Source organism: Semicossyphus pulcher, unplaced genomic scaffold, assembly GCF_022749685.1.
Source record: "Semicossyphus pulcher isolate SPU_LCO1_2020_fin unplaced genomic scaffold, fSemPul1.0.p SCAF_15, whole genome shotgun sequence".
Lineage (NCBI taxonomy): Eukaryota > Metazoa > Chordata > Actinopteri > Labriformes > Labridae > Semicossyphus > Semicossyphus pulcher.
In genome coordinates this window covers 2781870-2806171 of record NW_027211659.1, presented here as the reverse complement: position 1 = coordinate 2806171, position 24302 = coordinate 2781870, and the positions used below count along the sequence as shown (strand labels likewise).

The 24302-nt window shown below is 41.9% G+C and overlaps 1 protein-coding gene across 1 annotated transcript in view; it reads right to left on the bottom strand.

Annotated features, from left to right (window-relative positions):
- Positions 1-24302, bottom strand: part of man1a2 (mannosidase, alpha, class 1A, member 2) — a 131645-nt gene that overhangs the window by 17167 nt on the left and 90176 nt on the right. The window contains exons 7-9 of the mRNA XM_069663147.1: positions 15745-15839; positions 12722-12845; positions 12510-12603 (exon numbers count right to left, since the gene is read on the bottom strand). Of these exons, the coding sequence (XP_069519248.1) occupies positions 12510-12603; positions 12722-12845; positions 15745-15839 (313 nt within the window). The remainder of the gene's footprint in view (positions 1-12509; positions 12604-12721; positions 12846-15744; positions 15840-24302) is intronic.

The window sequence follows — 24302 nt, the reverse complement described above, 5'->3', positions numbered from 1 at the left end:
TCCTGGGGATCCTGAGGTGTTCCCAGACCAGGTGGGATATATAATCCCTCCATGGAGCTCTGAGTCTACCCTGTGGTCTCCTCCCAGTTGGACGTGCCCAGAAAACCTCTGCAGGGAGGGGCCCAGGAGGCGTCCTTATCAGATACCCAAACCACCTCAACTCGTCACGTCTAATTTGTTACTATGAATGACATTTCAAATATGAAAGTTGACATAGCCATCTGAGATTGTTGTTGTCATGCCGCTGGGCTTAAATGTTCCTTTTGAAGCCAAGTCAGCCAAGAGACAAGACAAACATGATGATGGGATTGTTTCATTACAAATACTGAGCATTGTTTTCACGAGTGATGGTGTAAATGAAAGACAAGATCATGTTGGGAAAAAGAAGCTTTCAAAGCATAACGGCTGCATCTGAATTCAAGCATTTTCTAACCATAAACACATAAAGATTTAAACTTTGAAGACCTTGTTCATTCCCTGCTTTATACTTTGTACGCTTGATGCTACCCATAACAAACTAGCTTGTGTTTATGCAGCATCAGCAGCACTAAAGCACTCACAATGACACAGCCATTCTCTGGGGTGTTGTGGTTTTTATTTGGCAGTCAACGATGCATGAGCCGAAATGAAATGTTCAATAATCCCCTGCTCCTAACACAACACTCGCACTATTAAATCTGGATGGAAAACAAGCACCTGACCCAGATGAATGCTGGGATATTTTGTATTCATCTTGAGTATTTCTGCTCTGCCTGTGTCTGGCAGGTCACCAGCCCTCTTCTACGGAGTCTGTTCAATGCCAAATTATCATACTTGGTTGGTCAAGAACTGAAAGAGGCATGTGGGTATTTTTGAATCAGGTGGCTGAAAGAAAAACGACTTTCACCTTGGCCTTGTTCAGCTTTGATCACAAAGAACACGAGTCCATGGAGCTCCTTTAGGCGCCTCATTAGTTAAGAATCTATACTGTATCTTCTTAAAGGAGAATTCAGCCTACCTGGATTCAAGTGAACACAACACAGCCTTTGTTAAACTCCCTCTTCTTTAAGTAAGAGACACAAAGGACTAGCTTCTACCAGGCTGCTAAGAAAGAGACTCTGACCGACTCCTGAGCCAAACCATCAGAAGCAAGGAAGATTTAATCTTGGTTATCACAACATTGGAGCAGCTGTTTGTTCTTGTAAACCAGGGGTGGGCAACCCTGCTCCTGGAGGGCTACTTTCCTGCATGTTTTAGGTTTCTCTGCACTCTAACACACCTGATTTGAATGATCTGCTCCTTATCAACCAACTGGAGCGTCTCAGGGGATTGGTAACGAGCGAAACATTCGAATCAGGTGTGTTAGAGTGCGGAGAAACCTAAAACATGCAGGAAGGAAGCTCTCCAGGAGCAGGACTGCCCACCCCTGTTGTAAACGGATACAAGTGCTTTCAATTACTTGATTCAGGAGGAGCTAAAAAATCCCAAACTTCCCAAAATCCCAAACTTAAAAAGAACCCATTTGTGGGGTTTATTTAACTAGGATATGAGCCTTATCGCTGACCCTTTGGTTTGGAAGTTTTCAGGTCATATCCAGCTAACCCACAAAACGCACGGTAGATCTTATATTCCATCCTAAAGCTGCAGCGATAAGTTCATCGACAGAGAAATAATCGTTAACTTAAGCTGATAACTGATCAATCTATTTGGAAGATTTTCATGCAAGGAGCGTTTCCTGCTTTCCTGTTTAAAGTAACATCAAACTGAACTTCTGCAGGTTTTGGAATGACAACACAAGACGTTTAAAGACAACAGCCTGGAAACTGACCTTCATTAGAGCAGATTAACTGATAATAAAAATAATCATTGGTCGCAACACAACGCAGAATGACACAGCATGTGGGTGGAGTAGCTGTTGTTTATTCATATTCTAAATGCTTATTTGGTTGATAACTGAGGGAAGTTGATTTGACAAAGTTTGACTTAATTTTGTAGATGTTGAAAGTTTTAGAAGTGAATTTATTGTTGCAGAAAAGCTCTTTTATGTGAGGAGCTTTTGGAAAGTAAAAACGATCCCGTGTCTTTGGATTCGTATTGGAAGTCAATAGCCTTCTGCTCACACACAGAATCATTCCTAAGTACTGGAATGATGAATGTTATTTCACCGTAACTGCCAGAATTCATAAGTATAAACCATAAAGGCTCTGAAATGTCAGACTTGCATACCACCATTTTTTCACTACATGTATTGGGTGAAGTCACTTGTTTTACTTCTAAAACTTGCTGCCAATAAATCTCTAAATTCAGCGCTTGATTTGTTTGCCGAGACGATGATGACGGTGGACGGTTGCCTGAGCTCATCTTTATATATGAATTCATTTTTTTGGTTTCCCTTATTTTCCCGTAGTCGTTATTCAAATGTACATTTTGTCTTCGGTACATTTTTATTGAAGTGTGTGAAAAAGCAGGGTTAGGTAAGCTCTGATGATTTCTTACTGTGCTCATCTTGCATTGTTTCACCACCTCCTTCCAATCTCTTCAGATGGAAGGAGATGTTTGATTTTTTAAATAAAATATGTGAAAACAAATCAAAACATCGGCACATGAAAGCACAAGCACTTGTTTTAAACATTCTCCCTGATGTTTCACAGGGAGAGCAACACAAATATCAAGTAAGAACACAGCATCAGACCGAAAGACATAAACCACCCACAGCTGAAACAGCCTTTTACTGAATGTAAAGAGGAAACAAAGATTACAATAGATAATGGAAATGGAAGTGCTTGTTCGAGACCTTCTTTTGTTGTATTTTTTCTTTATTCTTTAACCTCTCTCTGTTTCACAGTCACCTCCTTCAACTCTTTCAACTTAGCATCCGCCCACACAGACTCCCCCAACTTCTCCATTATTTTTCTGCCAATCAAAGGAGCAGGGTCATGCCGGGAGCGCCTGTCAATCAAAGGCAAGAGTTGGCTTCAAACGTGCACTAAGCCGTAGACACTCAGACGCATGTACACAGGAAGAGATCTTCACAAAGCTTCAAACACGCTTAGATTTACAGCACAGGTCAAGGGCACAGATTGCTGCGGGAATACTAATAACTTATCTGTATATTATGGAGTTATGGACAGCCACCATCCTGATGAGGAACACGACATAAAGCTAACAATTCATTATTTACATGTATTTAAAATCTAGCTGGACGGTACAGGAGGGACAGTGTGTGTTTAATTATTAAAGTGATTCTTTTACACCTAACATTGCCAAAAACAAACTTAACTTTCAGCTGTGATCAAGAACGTATTTCGAACTTGTTGGGAAGAAAAGAAAACGGCTAACACCATCTAAAAATGTGGCAGCAGGCGGAAAACAGCAGCTTTCCATCTGATTGTAAACCAACCAGGAAGAGGTGTTGTTCTCACTGACAGCTACATTTCTGGTTTGAAGAAACGGAGCCAATTAAGGTTCTTTTTTTTTTTTGATGGGATTAAGAATTTTCTGTGTCAAAGACACAAAAGTGGGAACAGAAGAGTTGACGACAAACGGAGTATAAAACAGCCAATATACAAGTTGTTCAGAGACAACAGACGGATACAATAACTCTTAAAAATGTACAAAACAAATGCTGCCCACCGAAAACAGAAAACAAATATATATTGTTCTGACACAGAAGGTTGGACTTGGACTAGAATAACATGTTCATAGTTGTTAGAACAGTTGTGAGGACTCCTTCTTCATGTTCAGTGCGCTGCAAGAACTGGGGACGATCATAGTACTGTCCAGCTGGCAGGCGGCTGCCACTACTTTAAGTATTAGGAATCAGTCGCTAGGGGTGGGACAAAATATGATGGCAGAGGCTGCTACGTAAAGTGCCCAACTGTCAATCAGATATCAGATTCATACCTGTTGGCTATGCCACCGCGAGCAATTTGGGGTTCAGTGTCTTGCCCAAGGACACTTCGACATGTAGCCTGAGGGAGCTGGGGATCGAACATCCGACCTTCCAATTGAAAGACGACCGACTCTACCACTGAGCCACAGCCGCCCTCTAGTGCAATACTTTAATTGCTACACTGGTGCCAAATATCGATATTGTAATTAACAAATCTATCTAATAGCGATAATAGCGATCTAAACAGATTTCCCTGCGATTTTGACTCAGTGTGTCACTACTTCATGACTCCTCGCGGTGGCGCATATGACATGAAAGAGGGTAACGTGAACGGATATTAACAGGCCGAAAAAGAAGTTAATAAGATATCGTGATATTATCGTTATCATGGGCCACATGTTGAGTATTGTCTGTGAAGGTTCTCGGTAATTCGGAGCTTAATCCAAAAGGCAGCTGGACTTGGTTGAAGTTCTTGCAGACGTTTCATCTCTCATCCAAAAGGCTTCTTCAGCTCTAAACTGAGTGGTGGACAGAGCTAGAAGTATCAGCCTCTGTGGGTTATTAGTATGCTTATAGATGTTTAATCAAGGGAGAGTCATTAACCTGGGCTGTTGACATAATGGCAACGAGAGTCGTTAGCACCCATCAACACCAGCGTTTATGTCACTTCTGCATACATATTGGCAGCGTGGATGAAAACAGAACATGAGGCCTTGTGCGTCTGCAGGACTCAGGGAGCTTCCCACTGAGCAGCTCCTCTCAGGGAGTCCTCACTACTGTTCTGTCCAAAAATGCCAAATGTCAGACTGAATAATTAAGTGAAGCCAGACGGAAACTCGGATTATCAGGATTCAAAAACACCAAGTCAACAGAAGCTGGGACACTTTAAATACTGCAAAGTCTGACGTCTCCTCTGCTCCACTGTTTGTTTGTCGCTATATGGAGGTAATGAAGAAAGAAGTCTTTGACAGACTCACGTGTGAATGTAAGTATCGTTGAGTAGGTAAAACGAGGGGAGTGGGTGGCGTGTGTGTGTGTATGTGTGTAGGCAGTACAGTGTGTTAGTAAGACAGGAGTGTGTGGTTATAAGGCTGTCAGTCACAGCAGGATCTCATTAAGACTGAAAAGCTCAGCCTCATTCCTCATTAGTGTGGCTTAAGTACTGTCTGCACACCTACTCTCAGCAATAAGCGAGACACACATACACACACGCACAAACACACACACACGCACGCATGCGCACACACACACGCACGCACACACACTTATTTTATACACAGTGGAACATTCACACACTCTCGACACATGCTTCTTCTTCTTCCCTTCAAACACACAATCTCTCTCACGCACACCCTCACACGTTATGACTGAAAAAAAATAACACTCCATTTTAAAAACCCATTAAACTTTTTCGGATTATAAAAAAGGAAACATTTAAATTCAGGTTGTTTAGTTTCCACAGCAGCTGATACAGTTAAAAAAAAACAGCTTGTGGTTTGCGTTTCTTTAATGCACAGACACCAGTGCCCATAAATCCTCTGTTAGACAGCCGTGCCGCCTCTCATCAGTCCTAAAAGCTCGGGCTAAATGTTCCTGTAATGAATCTAAACAGAAGCGCAGTGTCCCTGTTTGACTCTGCTGCAGTTACAGGTGTTTGGAAATATGCAAATACTAACAAATCGCAACAACAACACGTTTCCCCCTCTGTGTATTTGTCTGAAAAGAGACTTGTAATTTTCTGCCTTCCTGGATCTGTGAATGATAATGATGGTATCATGACAGCGCCGTGAGCAGCGACTGTGCAGCGTCTTTGTTGTTCCTTTATTGATCCGTGTGCTGTTGATTAATAACACGATGAGTGAGTCAGATGGTAAAATGATGTATTTTTCTTTCTAGGGTTGAAGCACTATCTCTTATCACATCTCTTATCTCGACTCTGAACCTGGAAACATACACAGCAATGATACCATCCCATATTGTCGTATTCTCCAGTGATTGGAGCATCATCTCTGCGGTGCATGCACCTAAAATAGTTTTAATACAACTTCCACTCCAAAGCCTAAACAGTCTGTTAAGCAGCTGGGAGGCAGATTTCAGCAGCCGTTGTTCAGCTCCATCTGTGATTTGAACACTCCCCGTGGGACTCGAGACTGCTGAGGACACAGGACGGCTCTCTGCTGTGACACTCCACAGTCTGGTCTCCTGACCAGCACCACACATTCACACAAACACCTTCACCGTGAACGAGTAGGGATGAGAATCGAGAACCAGCTCCACAATGTCCAACACATTGAGATGTTATTCTCCCAGTCTGATGTGGTGCTAATTCTCTGTTGCAAGGTTGTCTTTCTGCAAGTTTAATGCAGCGTTTGCCAGTGGACTCAAAGCACAGTGAGCGAAGCGATCTGAGCAAAGAGGAGAGGGTTTTTATACACTTCTGTGGCTTCACATTTGAGCCTCCAATGGCTCCAGCTGGCTCCAGCCCCCGCAACCCTGAACAGGATATGCGCTATATGCTAGATAACGGCTGGACGGATGGATTTACATTAGTTGATGGCCTTATATTTAAATGTATGAATTTCTATCACACTAATCAAATCGTTTTTTAGATGCCAGCATGTTTTTCTATCAATTTCGTATTTCAAACATCAAACTCGTGTGTCTAAGCTGCTGGAGGAGGAGTCATGGCAGAGAGGACGACACGTGGCTTCATTTCACATAGAAAGTGGTTATGCCTGCTTAATGACCAATTAAAGTCAGGGTGAAAACACCTCGAGTTGTGTACCATGACACTCTCCACACACCTGTAACTTAGAGATAAAAGTAATCTGTTATAACACGAGCATCAAGCAAACTGGCTTAACAAATTCTATCTTTAAAATCGTTTCCCACACAGACATTTGATCATGTATTAGTGGGAGAGATCTGATAGAGTTTTGCACCAATAAACAGAATCCATAATGACAAAAGGAATCAATGAAACCATCAATTCACGTAGCGTGTGAATTACATGAACAAAAAGTAACATCCAGAGGGAGTCGGTGCTCCAGTTTTCAAGGTAACTAGGCTCCACTTTCTGAGTGGAATATAATGAGTCCTCCAAACTGTTGAAGGTTGTAAAAAACTTTTTTCACTAACGGTACTCAGGGTTGTTTAAAAAGTATGAAAAACAACTCGCAGCAACGTAACCAGTCTACATAAACAAGCTCCAGACAGAAGCAAACCACAGAGGCTGGCTGCTCGTCTTTTAGCGGCGCGCCTGTCAAACGCCAGTCAAACTGCTGCCACGGGAAATGCCCGACAAGAGCCTTGAAAGCTTAGACAGTGTTTTCAACAATGTGCCCTAAGACGTCTTTTGTTACCCTCTTTTTAAGTTGCAGACAAAAGCTGCAGTATGATAATAGTTTGTTTATTTCTTGCACAAAGAGTGACGAGAAGTTTGACTGTATTAAATGTTCAGTTACGATCATCCTCATTAAAGCCTGAAGGTAACCCTCAACAAATCAAAGTGACTGCTCTGTGTTGCAGTATATCTGAGGAGTGAAGAAGAAAACATGCTGCCCTCAGCCTATTAGTTTCATTTTCAGCAGGAGAACAACAACAAGGAGTGTTTTGAACCTTTTATTTGCCTGTGTGAAATGTTTGGTTATATTTTCAGTCTGAACAAACCCTTAAAGAAACTAACAATCTGGTGTTTGGTTGATGCAGCTGTTTGTGACGCTTTGGCACTTTCTCAGGCTTCTTTTTAGTCAAATAAGTTAATATTTTCCCCCAGAGTGCATTGCAAGTTTTGGGCAAATACAATAAGGGTTCAACGATCCCATGGCTTCACAGGATTATTTCATAGGTCAGTAAAGTAACTGGTAAAGACGGGAAACAAAGGGGAATAATCATTAAATTATAATAATCAGTGGCACATTTTTCTCATCGTTTGTTATTATGCAGGAATTTATGAACATTCGTGCTTTGAGCCCCCAGGATTTTCACATTAATTACATTCCTCTCACCTCCCCCCCCTCACTCTAACTGTATCCTGCAGCCTCTTCACGCGTTGCTCCCGGGGCACGTTAGCAGGTCAGGTTGGTTTTGGAGGAGCGATGAGCTTTAATTAAAGCAGCGCTGCTTGTTACAATCAGCTGGTTAAAGCAGCAAGATGCAATGGCAGCTAATTAATGTGCTTGGATCACAACACAGGCTCAGACTAACATATAGATGAAGAGCTATGTAAGTATGATGCATGTTGCTGGGCGATAAAAGATCTCCATAGGGGCCTGCGATAAAAATACATAAAACGATGAGTAACTTTGGACCTTTTTAATCGATACGGGCAGATCAAACAGCAGAAAAAGTTACGAAGGCCAGTTAGGCTGCAGTTATTTTGCTTTCACATTAAGTTAACACACTAGTTAACGCCCACTTCACACTGCAGACAGATGCTTGAGCTGTCAGTGAAGAAAGCGAGAGGAGCGCGACGGGGAAAGCGAGCTACTTTTATCCCGTAAAGATTGTTCACAAAAAATGGCAACGAGACGTCGGTTATGGGGACTAAGTGGCGACTTGACTGGCAGCCACCTCACCTGAGGTTCTGTGTCCAACAGAGAGCGTTGGAGAGACACAAGTTTTAAACCAAAAACTGCTCTAGAAATTACCGAATCCATTTGTTCTGCAAAGAAGACCTCTGCAGATAATTCATCTCCTTTACGATGAACACTGAAGGAATCCTAACCTAAAACAAGCCAGCCTCTTAAAACAAGCTGAGCCAATAGCCCTTTTTACGTTTCGGTTCCACCTCAGCGCTGCAATGAAGCTCCGCCGTCATGCAGCCGCCCGAGTGTGTTTTTACATCGCGTTGTGGCGTTGCGGAAGCAAAACGTGCGCAAGGTGTAAACAAAAAAACACACATGGTGCTGTTCTGCCCTGCTGGCTCCGCTGTTTACAGACGCTGTTTCGCTTCTGTTAAGGCTCTGGTGCAAAACGACTTCACCCCACCATTCTGCGCTCCGTGCTTTTTTACATTGAAGATGGAACGTAACAGAGGCGTAACAATGCCGCCTTGAACTGGCAGTGTAAAAGGGGCTAATGTTAGCAGAAGCTCGGCTTGCTGCCAGCCCCGACATGCTGTGTCAGCTCCGGTTAAAAACCTAGTGAATGATGATATCAAGTGTTTTTACACGTTCTAAGTATCTTACTTAAAAAAAGAAAACGGTTGTAGTGTGTTGTAATGTGTAGAGCAAACGCCTAATATACGGACGGTGAAGTCGTCAATGCGGCGGCTGCAGGTTTGACTCCCACCCTTGGTCCTTTGCTGCATGTCATCCCCCACTTTCTCCCCCAATATCTCCTGTCTGTTTTCAGCTGTCTTATAAATAAAAGCAAAAATGACCCAATAAATAATCTTAAAAAAAAAGAAAACAGCCTTAAAAATGTGCATTAGACAACTTTTGGACATGATAATTAACTATACTATACTAGTCTTCAAACTTATTCTCAGTCTTATTTTAACATATATAGAAATAAAGACTTCCTGACTCGCATGCATCCATAGGAAGAAGCACAAAACATCCGTCATCAGCCGCCCAGTCATGCAGCTCGCCAGCTAACCATCCATCTGTTAATGTACTCATCCGTCCATCCATCAATCCCTCCCTCCGTCGTCTGTCCATTTATTTTCCGCTGCTTTCGGCCCAAAGTCGTGGCACTCACAAGCACATCAGTCTGACTGCCAAGCCGCCTATCCATCCATTAATGAGCCTCTCCGTTCATCCAGCCATCCGCGAGTGCTCTGCATTTGTTTAGTCGACAAGTAAAACAAATAAAACGGAGATCTCGTCCTGCTAGAGCGCTGCAGTGTGTTCGCAAAATCTATATTTTACTTTAAGAGTGGTACCACCTTCTCTTCTGTTCATTTGGGTGTGTGTGTGTGTGTGTGTGTGTGTGTGTGTGTGTGTGTGTGTGAATATGGCCCTCACTTACAAAGCACCTCATTCTTCTGGACAACGAAAGCATCACAATATTTTCAATTTTAACCAGATTCCATCTTTTCATTTCCTTTCACTGAACCAAAGAGTAAACCCTGAGCAGATAGTCGTATCTGATTGATGGGCTCAGTTTAAAAGAAAGTACTCCAAGGCGAGCGTGCGCACAAAAAGGAATATTTTAATGCCCACAATGTTTTAATATTCCGTTGGAATGTGACGATAACAGACTGCGACGCTTTACATATCTGTCATCAGGCATTTAATCTCTGTTAAACGCCCTCTCAGGTTCAAAACTCTCCTCACTGAAAATAAACAACATGGAATATTTAATATTCCATGGAGGTTGCTTAGATGATAACTTGCATTTCCCCAAGTAGTGTTAGGGGGAAAGTTCAGATACTCAGAGGGCATGTATGAAAATAAATATAGATTTTATCCTGAATAAACATCTGGAAGATGAATCAAAAGGACTGACAGAGCGCTGCAGGTCAGGCTGGAGTCAACAAGGTCAGGAGAAGAAGTCAACCAGCTCCATCAGGCATGCACACGACGTTTAAAGATCAATCAGAAGATTTTGGCATCCAAGCAGTGTGGTATTAAAGGAAGGGTTATATCTTTTCAACACTGACTTCATACTTTTTCCTGTTTATATAACTCACAGTGATACACCAAACTTGTATAAAGACACTTACTTGCTTTGTTTGGTTCTATGTTATGTTCTTACTTACTTTGTTTATTTCTAAGTACATTGAAAGTAATGAGACTTAATTTACACAAAGCTAATAGTAATCCTTCTCTTCTATCCTGTTCCTTTTTCATACACGATAACGTTGTCACCAGGAATAGTTGCATCGTCTACATAAGGATATGATAGCACAAAGAAGCAGTGAGCGCTTATCCTTATCATTCAGGCACTCTTTACAAAGTTTTAATTTGTAATTTCCTACACAACTTTCTCAAGTAATCATTGAGTCTTAATTTGAGTTAAAAGAGGCTGTTAAAGTTTCCCGGGAGTTGAAGGTGACATCTTCGAGTGTCTTGTTTTTTCCGACCAAAAGGTAAAAAGACTCAAATATCTTTAGCATAACATAAGAGGAAGCATATCCTTCCATTCAAGGGGCTCAAACTACATTAAATTGGCATTTTTGCTCACAAAATAAGGTAAATATATTTAACCAGCTGGAGGAATTATAAGACTTGTATTTACTTCTAAACTAAGTTTTGCAGACAACTAGAACTACTAAAGGTGCTTTTCCACAGCAGGAACCAGGGTCTAACTTTAGTTCCAGGGTAGTTGACTTACCCCCTGAAAAGTCCCTGCTCAGGGGGTAGCACTTTCCAAAGGTCCAGGAACTTTCAGGGCGGGGCCTGCAGTGCTGATCGTTTCTGATTGGTCGAGTATTCACAGTTTTATTTTACCCACTAGGGCTGCATGATATTGGAAAAAAACATACCAATATCTTTTTGTTTGTTTTGTGATATTAAAAAATACAGGAAATGATACCAGATTAATGCAGTGTGTTTTCATGTCCATATAAACTATTAACAATCATATTTCTTATTATTTGGGACTTTAAGGTCTATTTTCCTTCATACATACTTTTGGTCGAAAAGGATCTATTACATTCAAAACATTGTAGAAAGACATTTTTCAAGGACAGTAAAAACTGTGATAGCAACGAAGAACTCATAGAGATTTAAGAGACGAAAAGTAAATGTATCCTTAACCAGTAAACTGAAAACATCATATCACCATCAAACACGCTTTTCATCCTGCCTCTGTTTTCCCTCATCGTAGGCATTTCCTCCGTAGGTGCAGCTAATCATCACATGTGGTGTCTCAGCAGCTTTAATTACATGTTCGTCGCAAATTACTTAAAACAGAAAATTAAAGGTTTCAGGGCAGGAATTCTGTGTCAAAGCACATCTGACTCGACTCTGTGAGCTGCTAATTTCCCCGGGCAGACCGCCAAAGTGTAGTCAATAAACTGGGAATACTGTGTTCCCCCTCCTCTGTCTTTCTCTACTTGCTTCAATTTGTTCTCATTAAAGGAGATCCATTCAGATCCTTTATCCCTCACTTAGTGTTGATTTCTCCTGTTTCTCTTCACAGCACGTGAACATCTGAGGCTCAGAAGGAAAGTTTGGTGCTTTTCCCAACAGGCTGCTTGTAAATGAACGAGGCAGTGATATCCTTTCAATTATTGTTGCAACCTAAACCTCTTTCAGAGTGCCTGTAATGTAATTTTCATTTGTTACAATCCCTGTTTTAATAACCACAAAAGGGGATAAAGGTTTGCACATAATGTTTAGGTAATAACCTGCTTATATTGCTTGTGTCAACACTTTGAAGCAGTGCTTCAATGCTGTGTTTCCATTAAATTGTCGACCAAATCTTAAGCAAATGTTCAAAATTTTGCAAAAAAAGAGGAAATGCTAATTTGTTAACATCTTTTCAGGGGAATAAACTCGTTCTCTGCAAAGGAAGGCAATTGAATTTGTCAAATTTGCTCTTTTCTTGCTTTTTTAATGCAATACACAATGTGTATTAAAATACACTTATGTAATTAACCATTAACCTCCTGATTGCTGAATGAAATGTTTTGATGCACACTCTGCAGTTCCTTCTCTTGTCAACCTAAACAAAAAGTTGTACTCACGTTGGCCCCAGCGGCCCGTGCGAGGATTCAGGTAGTTTGGGTAGAGCCCGTTGGGTCTGTCCATTTTGGCTAGCAGCTTTCGGATGTGCATCACCTGCGATACAAGGCAGAGACAGCGAAAGGCTAAGTCATAGTAGAACATATTCCTGCATATGTGAGAAGTCTGAGAAACAGGCATCCAAGGCAAGAACACACAGATGATACCCACTGACCTTCTGGTAGTAAGCCGGGTTTCCTGTCAGGTAGGTGAGGTGAACAAACTCCATGTGCAGAGTCCCGAACTCAGCCAGGATGCTGCTGCCCGCCGACGCCCAACCCCAGTTACGACCAACACCACTGGAAGAGGAGGGAGAAGACGAGAGAAGAGTTAGTCACGGAGGGTGAGAGGCTGATGTGATGGAGAGGAAGAGAGAGGCAGGGAAAGGGTTGGACTGAGCCAACAGGGTTTTCGGTACTGACTTGACACACAGGCTGTCAGGTTGTTAGATTTCAACCCTGAAAAGTCTGTTGGCTATTTTGGTAAGGCTCTTAAATTCCAGGCAAAACAAATTGGATATAAAATATACTTCTCCATCACCAAACCAAAAATGAGCTTTCAATCTAGCCGAACCCGGCAGTCAGAGTCGGATTGATTGCAGCCTGTCCACCAGTGTCACAGCTTGTAAAATGATCTTTACAGATGGCCGTATGTCACACAAGCAGCTTAAATATTACATGAATGCATGTTACATTAATGAGGTAAAACGTGTGTGTGTGTGTGTACATCTGTGTGAGGGGGAAGCATGTGTGTGTGTGAGGCTCCTTGTTTGCCTGATTTAGCAGAAAAGAGAGAGAAATGTGTGTTATATATTTCAATATAAATGTTGCTCTGACTGCACGCAGCAGCTCACCTCACCCCACCCCGCCCCGCCCCACCTCCGTCTGTTTCTCTCTACCTGTACTGTACGTGTCTGATGCATCAGGCTCATGATCAAACTACTGCCAGCAGCTCTCCTCTCTGTGCATCACAGTGTTTTTTTATTATAGGATGTTTTTTTTTAAAGTCTTATTCAGGTGAATGACGCTCTGGCTCCTTGCATACAGAGCGGGAACACACACACACACGTGAGCAATCGTATCGGGTATCGGCGATCCTTCAAGGTGACGATGGGACGATCCAAATATGGAGAACATCGCCCAACCCTAATACACACACACCCACTCAACAAGTACAGGGTTGCAAAAAAGTTGCCCGCGGGTTGATACACAGAGAGCAGTGGGAATGGAGGGAGATACAAGAAGCACACGCTCACATTTTCCCTGTACAATTAAATGAAAAAAAAAGAAGACGAAACCAGTGAGATGAACAGAAAGGGATGAACTGTTATGTTAATGTGACACAACAGACTGAGGCTTAAATAGGAGAAAACACCACCAGTTACAGGCTGAATAGTGTGACTGCAGGTTTCTAAAGTTTAATACTTTACGACCGTTTTATCGGCCTCTTCACACAAGTTCCAAAAACTACTTAAACCCCTGCCCATACACACACACACATTCAGCTACTCGCAGTTACTTAAACTAAAGAGACTCCTTAAGTTTAAGTGCAGCCACATTGGGAATGACACAAGGTCATGAAATTATGCAATAATAAGAATGATGAAGGAGTAAGTCGTCCTGCCCTTCCAGCACAGTTTGTGCACGGTGCTCGTGAAGAGGTCTAATAAAGCATAAAAAGAGAGAACAACTGAGTGGGCTGAGTGTCACTCTGTGGGAGGTTTATTGTTTGTCGGGGCGAGCTGAGATTTTTGCAGTTTGAACCTGAACAAATTTATCAGAGACTCAAATGAAACATTAAAAGCCTGCATGTTATAAAATGATAACATTAAGCATCTGTAGAAGCCTCTTTAAACGCTGCAGATCTCTGCTGTGACTCTACTGTGAATGCTGAAGCGTAAATGATATGTATTCTTGGTGTGTGTTTGTTCAGAGTTAAAGGGGGGGTATTATGCTAATTTCAAGCTTCATATTTCACTCTGATACCTGTGGAGTAGCTTAGCATAATTTACAGTTTAAAAAACTCTTAATTTTTCTCACACTGGTGCTCTGTGCAGGCCTTCATACAGCCTCTGCCTGAAACGACTCAGTCAGCTCTGTCCCTTTAAGAAACCCCGCCCCTACAAGCCCACTTTCTTCTGATTGGCCAGCTCTCCATAGCCGGCTGAGGCTTGCTGAGCATGTAGAAAAAACAGTGTGAAACCTGGCGTTTACAGCAGCCTGCAGACGGAGCTGAGAAGCCTGGGGATTACTGCAACATACTTTTACCTACAGATCTGAAACTTCACCCACGTTTAGTCTGGACAACCAACATTTTAAAATTATACATGTCTTAAATTTTGAAACAGCATGATAGTCCCTCTTTAAAGCTACAGGAGATGAGTTTCAGTTCATACATGCATTTCCTGTGTTAGCTGGAAAGCCATGGAACCACATCAGAAGGATTTTGTGGCCCGTGGGCCGTTGTTTTGTTTGTCTATTGCACGTGTACTACGGGTGACATGATGGACAGTCCTGCCATTGGTTACACAGCATCCGACTGATCTACAGTTTGCTTTAATGCCCAAAGAAATTCAGCAATGTAGTAGTAAATGCAGGGAAGACGAAGAGTGCAAGATAGTCAACATGGATGTAAACAAAAAGACTACTTTAGGATATTTAAATAAGACTTGGAAATTTGCTTTGTAAATGTTTTAGGAGGAATTAGAGGAATTAGAGACTTTTAGACCTCAAGGGCACACACAGGGTTTTATCAGAATCAACCGACAAGCAGACAGATGGTGGTAAACAACTAAAAGGAGAGTGAATGTTTGACTTGCAATTTTCAGTTGGCCAAAAGCACAACTTCAGACGGATAATGCTGTGCAGCCGCTGAGGTTTTTAAAATCACCGTTTACGACAAGTTTACAATGTTAGCATTGTGTTTAAAGCAAGAAAGCAATTATGCAGCTTTAAATTTAAATTGAATGAGACATTTTTCAGTGTGTTGAAAAATCTGTCGGCAGACTAAGTTAAGAGAAAAGGCTCATACTGATACAGCATTAGCATTTCTGCAGGGAACAATCAGTCAATCAAGTCACACACCAGAGACTGCCGCTCGGTCAACTGTTAGTGATTTTGAGCGGCACATCTCAATTTAAATTCATCTCAGGTTATCTACTGGATGAAGGCGAGGGTTTTCAGCAGCAGTGTCACTGACCTCTTGAGGTTGACCATGGCCCAGGGGATTCCTGTGGGGGTGTTAAACGCAGGAAGCAGCTTCTCTGCGAGCTGGACCGCCTTCAGCTTAAATACCTGGAGACACAGAGAGGGAGGTAAGAGAGAGGGTTAACTTTAAGATTCATTGTCTGTAAGATCCTCTTTTATCATGCTCACTTGGCATATTCTGAAACTTTCCCTGCTTAATATTCTTCTCAAAGAGTTGGAAAGTACAAGCATAAAAGTGCCAACAACCAAAACAAATGCAGGATGAAGGAGAATAAAACAGAGCGAGATGTCAGGAGACAAACAATTGCTAAATGACGGCCACAAAAGTGTCAGAGCTCAACAGATTTATGGAGGAGACTGGCAGACTAATATATGCAAAACCTCGCTTCAAACTGTGCTGCAGTGATTTGAAATGTTTCACTGAGATGTCTACAAGAAAAGCTTGGAGGTCAAACTGCAGCGATATAGCAGAGTGAGACAAAAGAACACAGGCAGAGTTGGATTTCTATTATCATGACTGGCGTCTAGTTTGTACAGAGCGATGGAGAAAAATGGACACGTGTTCGTTTTGAGATTACACAAGTTTCTGCGCTGGGCTGACAGATGAAGGACCAGAAATCTTCTGTTCTTTTCTCAGTGTGCCAATCAAAGAGATAAAAGGAAAGTAAATGTATTCTGCTGCTGAACTCACAGTGCACACGGACATATGCTACAAGCTGAAAAAGTCACTTGGAAGACAAACATCGCTAAGATTCAAGCAGACAGCAAGTTGAAAGTGAATATATTCTCCACCAAATATATATTTTTTAATCCTTTGAAATGGGAAAGATGTGTACTTTAACCTCCCTAAAAAAGTCCAGCAGTGTGATGGGATTTTTAGTGTCTGTTGTGCTCCGAGCATCGCACAATTTTTATTTTTTTCTGGTCTTAAAGTGCTAATCTTGAAGATTTTAGTTTCGTTATCTTTAGTGGCACCTATCGGTATAAACAGTAATTGCGGGAGCACACTTCCCAGATATCCAGACAGTGTTGCATGTGTGACATCCACGGTTGGCTCCGGTTGTAACTCTTGATTTTCCTGGCTGACGGTCGCTTTCCTTTTCAGACTGTTTGCTTCATCTGAGCGTCCAATTTGTTTCTTTTTCTTTGGATTTTCACTTCTTGTTGAAGTTGTATCTGTAGTCATCCATCTTTTCTTTCTTTGATCAGCCATAGTAGATTACTGTTTACTCGCAACACTTGCAGAGAGCGGAAAAGCAGCCGCTTAGCTCCGCCTACCTTCTCTGGCAGACCAACCACTGCTGGCTGATGGAAAACGCGTCACTAACTGGGCGCCGCTTGTGATTTTTACCGCGAAAATCGCCACAGACACGCAGTCTGTAATACTGCAAATGCAAAGGCTTTCATCAGTGGGCCATAGGCTCAATCACCATTGTGTTACCTCATTTAGAGATAGATAGAGACTTAACAGACATTTATTCAAGTAAAAATCTTTGAGATTATTACTTTAAATGTATAATATTTCAAACTAAAACCCTGCACTTATTAGTGGCTCTTTTTACCCAGCCATCCAATCACAGAAAAGGAGGGGCGGGACAAGTACCACAAAGACCAACTGTCACATCCTACATGTGCAAATACATGGCACACAAAACTTATGAACCTGCTTAGACCTGCAGGTCCATCTTCTCTTCCTACAGGTGTTTGCTTTCTATATTTTTCTAGAGCAAAGGTCTGAGCAATAAGTACACGTTCCACTTCAGCAGATAAGCATTTCAGAGATTTTAGTCAAATGCTGCACTTGATAAAAGTTTCCTGTTTTTGTTACCATTTCTTTGTTTCATTTCTTACTTGAAAAAACTGAATTTATAACCAAGTTGCATTATACGAGCTGAATGTTTCTTTGAGGGACACCTCTATACAGTGTTACACACCCACGGAAATATGTAGCATTGCAAAGGTGTCGCATTTATGTCCAAACAACACTTGAACGAGGATTAAAAAAAATCCAATTACTCACAGCATGAACTGCAAGCCTTAATGCAAGTAAACCAGGCAAACGCAGAAGGACATGAACTGTGTGAGCTGCGTGCTGGTTTTAGACAGATGACAAGAACTCAAGAGAGGAAAACACGGCACTCAGGAACCATGTGAGACTTAATCATACTAAAACAATTAAACTAAAGGGAAACATTTTTACTCAAACTTCTGCTGCTTTAGTGCTTAAAAAAACACTTAAATCTGGTGTTTCTCTCTTCTTAAATGTCAAAAGATGTATGTTACATGTGAGCTGCTTTCTTTAAAAGGAACTTGTGTTCCAGTGTTCAAGAGAAGGCTAAACACATTCTAAATACCAGACTGCTAACAAACCAAATACAGGTTTAAGAGTTCATACAACTTTATTCAACTGAAAAGCAAACAGCTCAGTACTGTCATTCTCTGCCTGTTTAAGATGTTTGCGATGTATATTTTAGTCCTGAAGGACAGAACAACTCTCAGACAGCAGTCAGGCAGAGCAGCACCGCAGAGAGAGGCTGGCCGACACGGGGCAGACGGACGCTGATTCATCAACACAATCTGTCAAGGCTGAGCAGTTTTATAGAGAGGCCAGATCTATGGAAAAAATCCTGCTGTCTCCCAGAGTAAGAGCGAGCAATAACACATGCTGCTGTTTGCAGAATACTTAAGTAACCAGTAGGGAGATCTTAGACGAAACCCGGAGGTCAAACTGTGGATTTAAACACGGGACGAATACAGACACAGAGGAAGAGAACAGTGGAGTGAGACAGACGCAGGGATAGGCCTGCGGATGAGGAGGATATGAAGCGCATGAATGGGATTTATAATCCAGGTTGATAAGACGGATCAAAAGGACAGAATGTGAATATGGCGGGGCAGTTAGGCCACAAGATAATACCATGACTGTTTGGATAGGCATCGGATTTCCTGATCCTTTACAGTAACAGAATGTAACCATGAGATGTGTCAACCAAGTTCAACAAAACAACCAGTTTAGGGCCAACCAGGGTTCAAAACTTAAATTCAGCTGCTCCCATTGGTGGTGCTTCCTGTTATGACATCACCTACCTGCAGACCGCTGGCTATCTAGCATTAGCTTCATGCCTCATGGCTAGGAACAAGGGCCAAAGCTATCTGTCAGATCATATGGCCCTATCACAGATATATCAGTATCTGCATTTAAATATAAAACCTCATGTAGAAAGATGGAGCCCGGAGTAGAGCCGCTTCTTCCTCGCATGAAAAGGAGCCAGGTGAGGTGGTTCGGCATCTGATTAGGATGCCTCCTGGGTGCCTCCCTGTGAAGGTTTCAGGGCATGTCCAACTGGGAGGAGACACTGGGGTAGATCCAGAACCCGCTGGAGGGATTATGTGTCCCACCAGGCCCGGAGGAGATGGAAAATGTTGCTGGGGGAGGGACGTTTGGGCTAACGTGCTTAGCCTGCTGCCACCGTGACCTGTCCTCGGATAAGCGGAGGAAAATGGATGGATGTAGAAATGAATCTAACTGAAGTAGAAAACAATGTTTGAGTTGATTTAGACATTGTGTCATCATGTAGTTTGTCCAGCAGTGTGTGCTCTGAGTCCATGGTTACAACACTCTTAGCACCGAAGGCCTCTGAATGGCCAAGGAACTACTTTCTTGCAAAGCCAGCGTGTACATGATTGGGCAATACTACTACGTGCAGCTGAGCAGTGGTCCACATTGGAATCAGGAAAACATGTAGGCCTATAATAACACTGAATATTTTTTGATGTATTAGTTTTATTTAAGACAGCAGCCTTTCTGATTCCCTTTGAATAGTCCCTTTGATTTCCCCCCAAAGAAATTAGCATCACACTGGTCCCAAAAATCCCCAGTAAGGATATACAGAAGTATTGTATAGTGTTTGGTTTCACCTCACAGAGGAGAAGGCCTTTTTCTATCACCATCTGCAGCTCAAGTCTAAGTGCAAATGACTGGCTCTTTAGCTGTATACGTCAGGCTCAGTATGTGTGTGTGTGTGTGTGTGTGTGTGTGTGTGTGTGTGTGTGTGTGTGTGTGTGTGTGTGTGTGCGCGCGCTCATGTATGCTCAGTCATCATAAACCCCTCCACTGATTCGTGGCCTGCGTGTCTGCTGGGGCTCCTAACAAACTCTGTTGCGTTTTATTGGCAATCTCGCCGCTGATGTCATCAAACAGGGACAGGATCCAAACGAGCCATCAGAGGAGCCTCTCAGCCGCCTTCACAGATAAAACTCTACAGATAATCATCTCCCTCCTCTGCTTTCATCTACAGAGAGCGAGGAAAGAACAGGCTGATCTCAGGGAAAAGCTAACGCGCTATCTAAAGAAACACAAGAGGTGTTTGTAGTGAAAGAAGGTAAACCTGCAGAGAGACGGAGAAGGAGATAGTCGGATTAATTAGTGCCGATGCAGTTTCCTTATCTTGTTTATATTACTGCAGAGCATTTGCACACTTGAGACAAGTGGTGCTCTCACTCGTGCAGCTGAACTCAGTGTTCAGCATTTAGTGTGAAAACACTCAGAGGACATGCAACAACCTGCTGCCAGATGCACCGCGTGAATGTAGGTATGTTTGGATGTTAATTTTCAGGTTGTCCCAGAACGGCCGATCCTGCAAGCAGAGCCTGAAATTAAGTATTTTGAACAACCATCTGTTTGGCAGGTTAATTAACTTCTCTATTGGACACTCGGTTTTTGTCTGCCACTTCTGAAATGTAACAAGTGCAAACCGTCGGTCAGCGATGATTCTGAACTGAAGAATTCCTCACTGATAATAGTGTTTATATGTTTAAGAAAAAGCTTTCTGGTACCAAACATTCTTACCTGCATTTATTCTGAAATTGGCAGTTGGCAGGAGGTAATTTCGCTCCCTGTCTGCACGTCACCACAAACAACTTGCAAATGTTTGGCCACAAACTCACTCAGATTTGTGCATTTTGTTGTCTTTGTTGATACTTTATAATCTTTAGATATATACGAGAAAAGATAAATGGTGTCATTTTTATGTTTTTAAACTTATTTATGGTTTTGGTCATTTCTTTTTCCTCTTGTTCCTTATGTCTGCTTGTTTTACTCTTACACTGACGTATTTCATGTTATATCTCTATTCTTTCTGTGTAAAGTACTTTGTAATGCTTAGTTGTTATTATAAACGTGTTGATGTTAGACATGGAAAGATATTTGTAAAGCTCTGTACAGCATACATGAATATTTCTTTCTGGAGAAGGACCAGTATCAAAATTGACCAAAAGTTATTCTTTAATCAAAAAGAAATTTAAAAATAAGGTGCACATGTTAAACTCATTTACTCAGGGAAGATGTTTTTAAGGAAAAGTTTCAGTTTATAATCTTCTTTAATCAGATTACGAACAATTTAGTAAATGTTCAGAGAGTTTGGAATCTAAAGTCATGTTTCATTTTGATAATGGGCCAAAACTCAGCTTGGAGTCTCTACATAAGTATAAATAAATTACAGTCCCCTGTCCTAAGTCCAAGCTGTAAGAAAACTGTTCACTTCTATAAAGTTAATAAATAATATGAATAAAAAAAGGGGAGAATAAAAGTGTCTCATTAGGACTTTCACTGGTAGGAACATTTCTAAATTAAATCTCATGCTGCTTTAAATCCCACATTCTCTTTGCAGCTACAGGTTTTTAACAGAAATAATTCTTTAACATCGACAACATCAGATAAGGACCAACATTAAAAAGGGCTGGGGAGATCTTTGGTAATAAGTAGTTCAAAGATCAAATCCTCAATTTGCAATCTTTACAGTGAAAGATCTTTGACATAAAATCCTAATCAATGACGGGAAGTTTGTGTCCTGTTCCTCTTTGACACGTCTCCAAATCTGTACATTAAAATGAGCGCATAACCTCCGTGCATGTATCCCACTGACATGATGTTTACTGCCACAGGATTACAAGATCAGGATATCGAGAGCTGAACGTCTTCAGGGGGAGAAGCTTAGATAGTTTGTTGTCTCCTGACTTGTTTCTGTCTCCCTGCAGGTGTGACAGCTTTCAGCCTTTTAAAATGCATCACAGCACACTTCCTAATCGATCACTGGAGGATGTACTCTCTCAGTCAACACACACACACACACACACACACACACACACACACACACACACACACACACACACACACACGGATACACACACGCAATAAGATTCAACACACACAGGAGGAACAGAACAAGGTCGGGTGTTATATTTAGTCTCACTAAGTTTTGTCACAATACTAGAGTTTTAAACTTTGATATAATAAAGTATAAAGAAAAGCTTGGGAAATATATTTCCATTCCACACCAGCGCCATCTTGTTTTTTGGAGTCAGAAGTTGCCCTATTCCGACAACGGGAGGATAAGCATTGCTACGGACATCGAACTGTTAGCCGTGAGTCTCTGCCCGTCCATATTACTTGCCCAGAGAGTTTTCCCAGGCCATCGTCATCGGCGAAGGCGAGATTGCAGACGCTGCACCCAAACGCCTCCATAGCGATCTCTGGGGATTTTCACCAAGTAACACAGACATCAACCCTTCCCAACTTGGAGCTATCTGGCACCATAATTTCCTTCGGGATTAATAAAGTTCTACCTTATCTTATGTTGCTGTTGTAGCAGCTTTCAATCGTGTGTAAACAATCCCTGAAGCATACCCTGCTTTTTCTTCTATTTTAGACTAAGTTGGAGCATAATTCACTAAAAGAAGATCGTGCTGTATTGAAGGAGACTTGAAACTAGTGATTGAGACCATAAACTGTTTAGGAAAATGTTGAAAAACAGGCTCATTTTCTCCTCTGGTTTCATTCAATTGGACTTCTTTTTGCATGCAGTATAGTCTCCCCCTGCTGGCCATTAGTAAAAATACAGGTTAAGGTACTTCCTCATTAGCTTCACTATTGAAACCAAGAGGCTACATCCACTTTGGATACACAGCCTATGTTTAAACATTACCGCTGAGAAACAGTAATAATCAATGTTTAGTCGTCTCCAATTCATCGTTGTGTTGTTGATAGCTCTGCCTCTTAGCGTGACTCCCTCTCCACTCGCCCTTTCAGAGCTTCTGTTGGAATAGCTTTGTAACCTCGTGTACTATGGAACGTAAAACGAACGTGATCGTACCGTTTGAAACAAGTGGTGTCGAAAAAGTTCCAAAGTATCGATATTTTTGACAACTCCAGTCTCACATATATCGATTTTTTTGACACATAAACAAGCAGATTAAATGCTATGATGAAGTTACAGGCCAGCTTTAACTCATCACATATACAGCTGTATAATGAGAACACATGTTCAGTGGTGAGACAGGTAAGTGTGAGGTAATATGAAAACAGTATAACGTGTACATGGATTGCTCAGCAGAGAGCGCTGATTGGCATCTTTTTTAATAACTTTAATTAATTGAAGGGATGCTTAGCAACAGATCAAATATCAAATAGTTATGGGATTACTCTGATAAGATTGTCAGTATATGTTTAAAAACCCAGTATCCATCGATTTAATATAATCCACACTCACCGCTTCTATCCTCAACTTTCCTGCCCTTTCTCCATCCTCTCTTTCTATAACGCTCCCTCTTCCAGGATTAGCAGTGGCCTGAGGCTGGCTTGTTTTTTTTTGGATGGGCTAAATTCCCAGACAGCAGATTGGGAGTATGGCAGGGCCGGGTGAGGAGGTTAGAGAGGGACACAGGCTGGTTTTGTGGCCCTTATGGTGCAGAATGACGTTTACATTGTATGGTTGAGAGGTTTGACTGGGACCAGACGTCCCAGCCTAAAAATGCGTGCAATGGTCCTGTAAGGAGCTTTGGATGAAATCGCCTGCCAAATGGTACATCAATGTTACGTCCCAGGGACAGGGAGAGCTGTAATCCACCACTCAAACACGCCCTAAACTCAGCCAATGATCCAGTTATTACACATGAGGATATCATTTGTAAGCTGCGAGCAGCTGGGAGAGACAGAAAGCGCTGCAAAGCAGAGCAGGCTGTGAGAGATATGAAAGTCTAGACAGAATCGCACACAGCAAAGTGTGTACAAGAACAAAAAGTCACAAAAACACACAAGAAGCAAATTGAAAAGTGTAATCTGCGAGTTAAATCCATCCTGCCCTTCAGATGAAGAGAAATTACTGTTCATCCCGAGCATAATCTTTTGTGTGTGTGCTTCGACGCCATCTGAAGAATTAAAGGCACAGCATGTAATATCTGCAGCTAGAGGCATCTCAGTCAAACAAACAACAAAATACTTGGTTTGATGAGGTGACGGAGTAGAGTGGGATCGTGGGAGTTGATGTTTTTACTGTTAAAATTATAATGTCGAAGATCTCAGTTTCGTTCTCTTTGGCGCCACCTGTGGCGATAAACGGTATTGCGGGAGCACACTTCCCAGATATCCACACAGTGCTGCATGTGTGACGTCCACGGTCGGCTCCGGTTGTAACTCTTGATTTTCCTGGCTGACGGTCGCTTTCCTTTTCAGACTGTTTGCTTCATCTGAGCGTCGAGTTTGTTTCTTCTTCT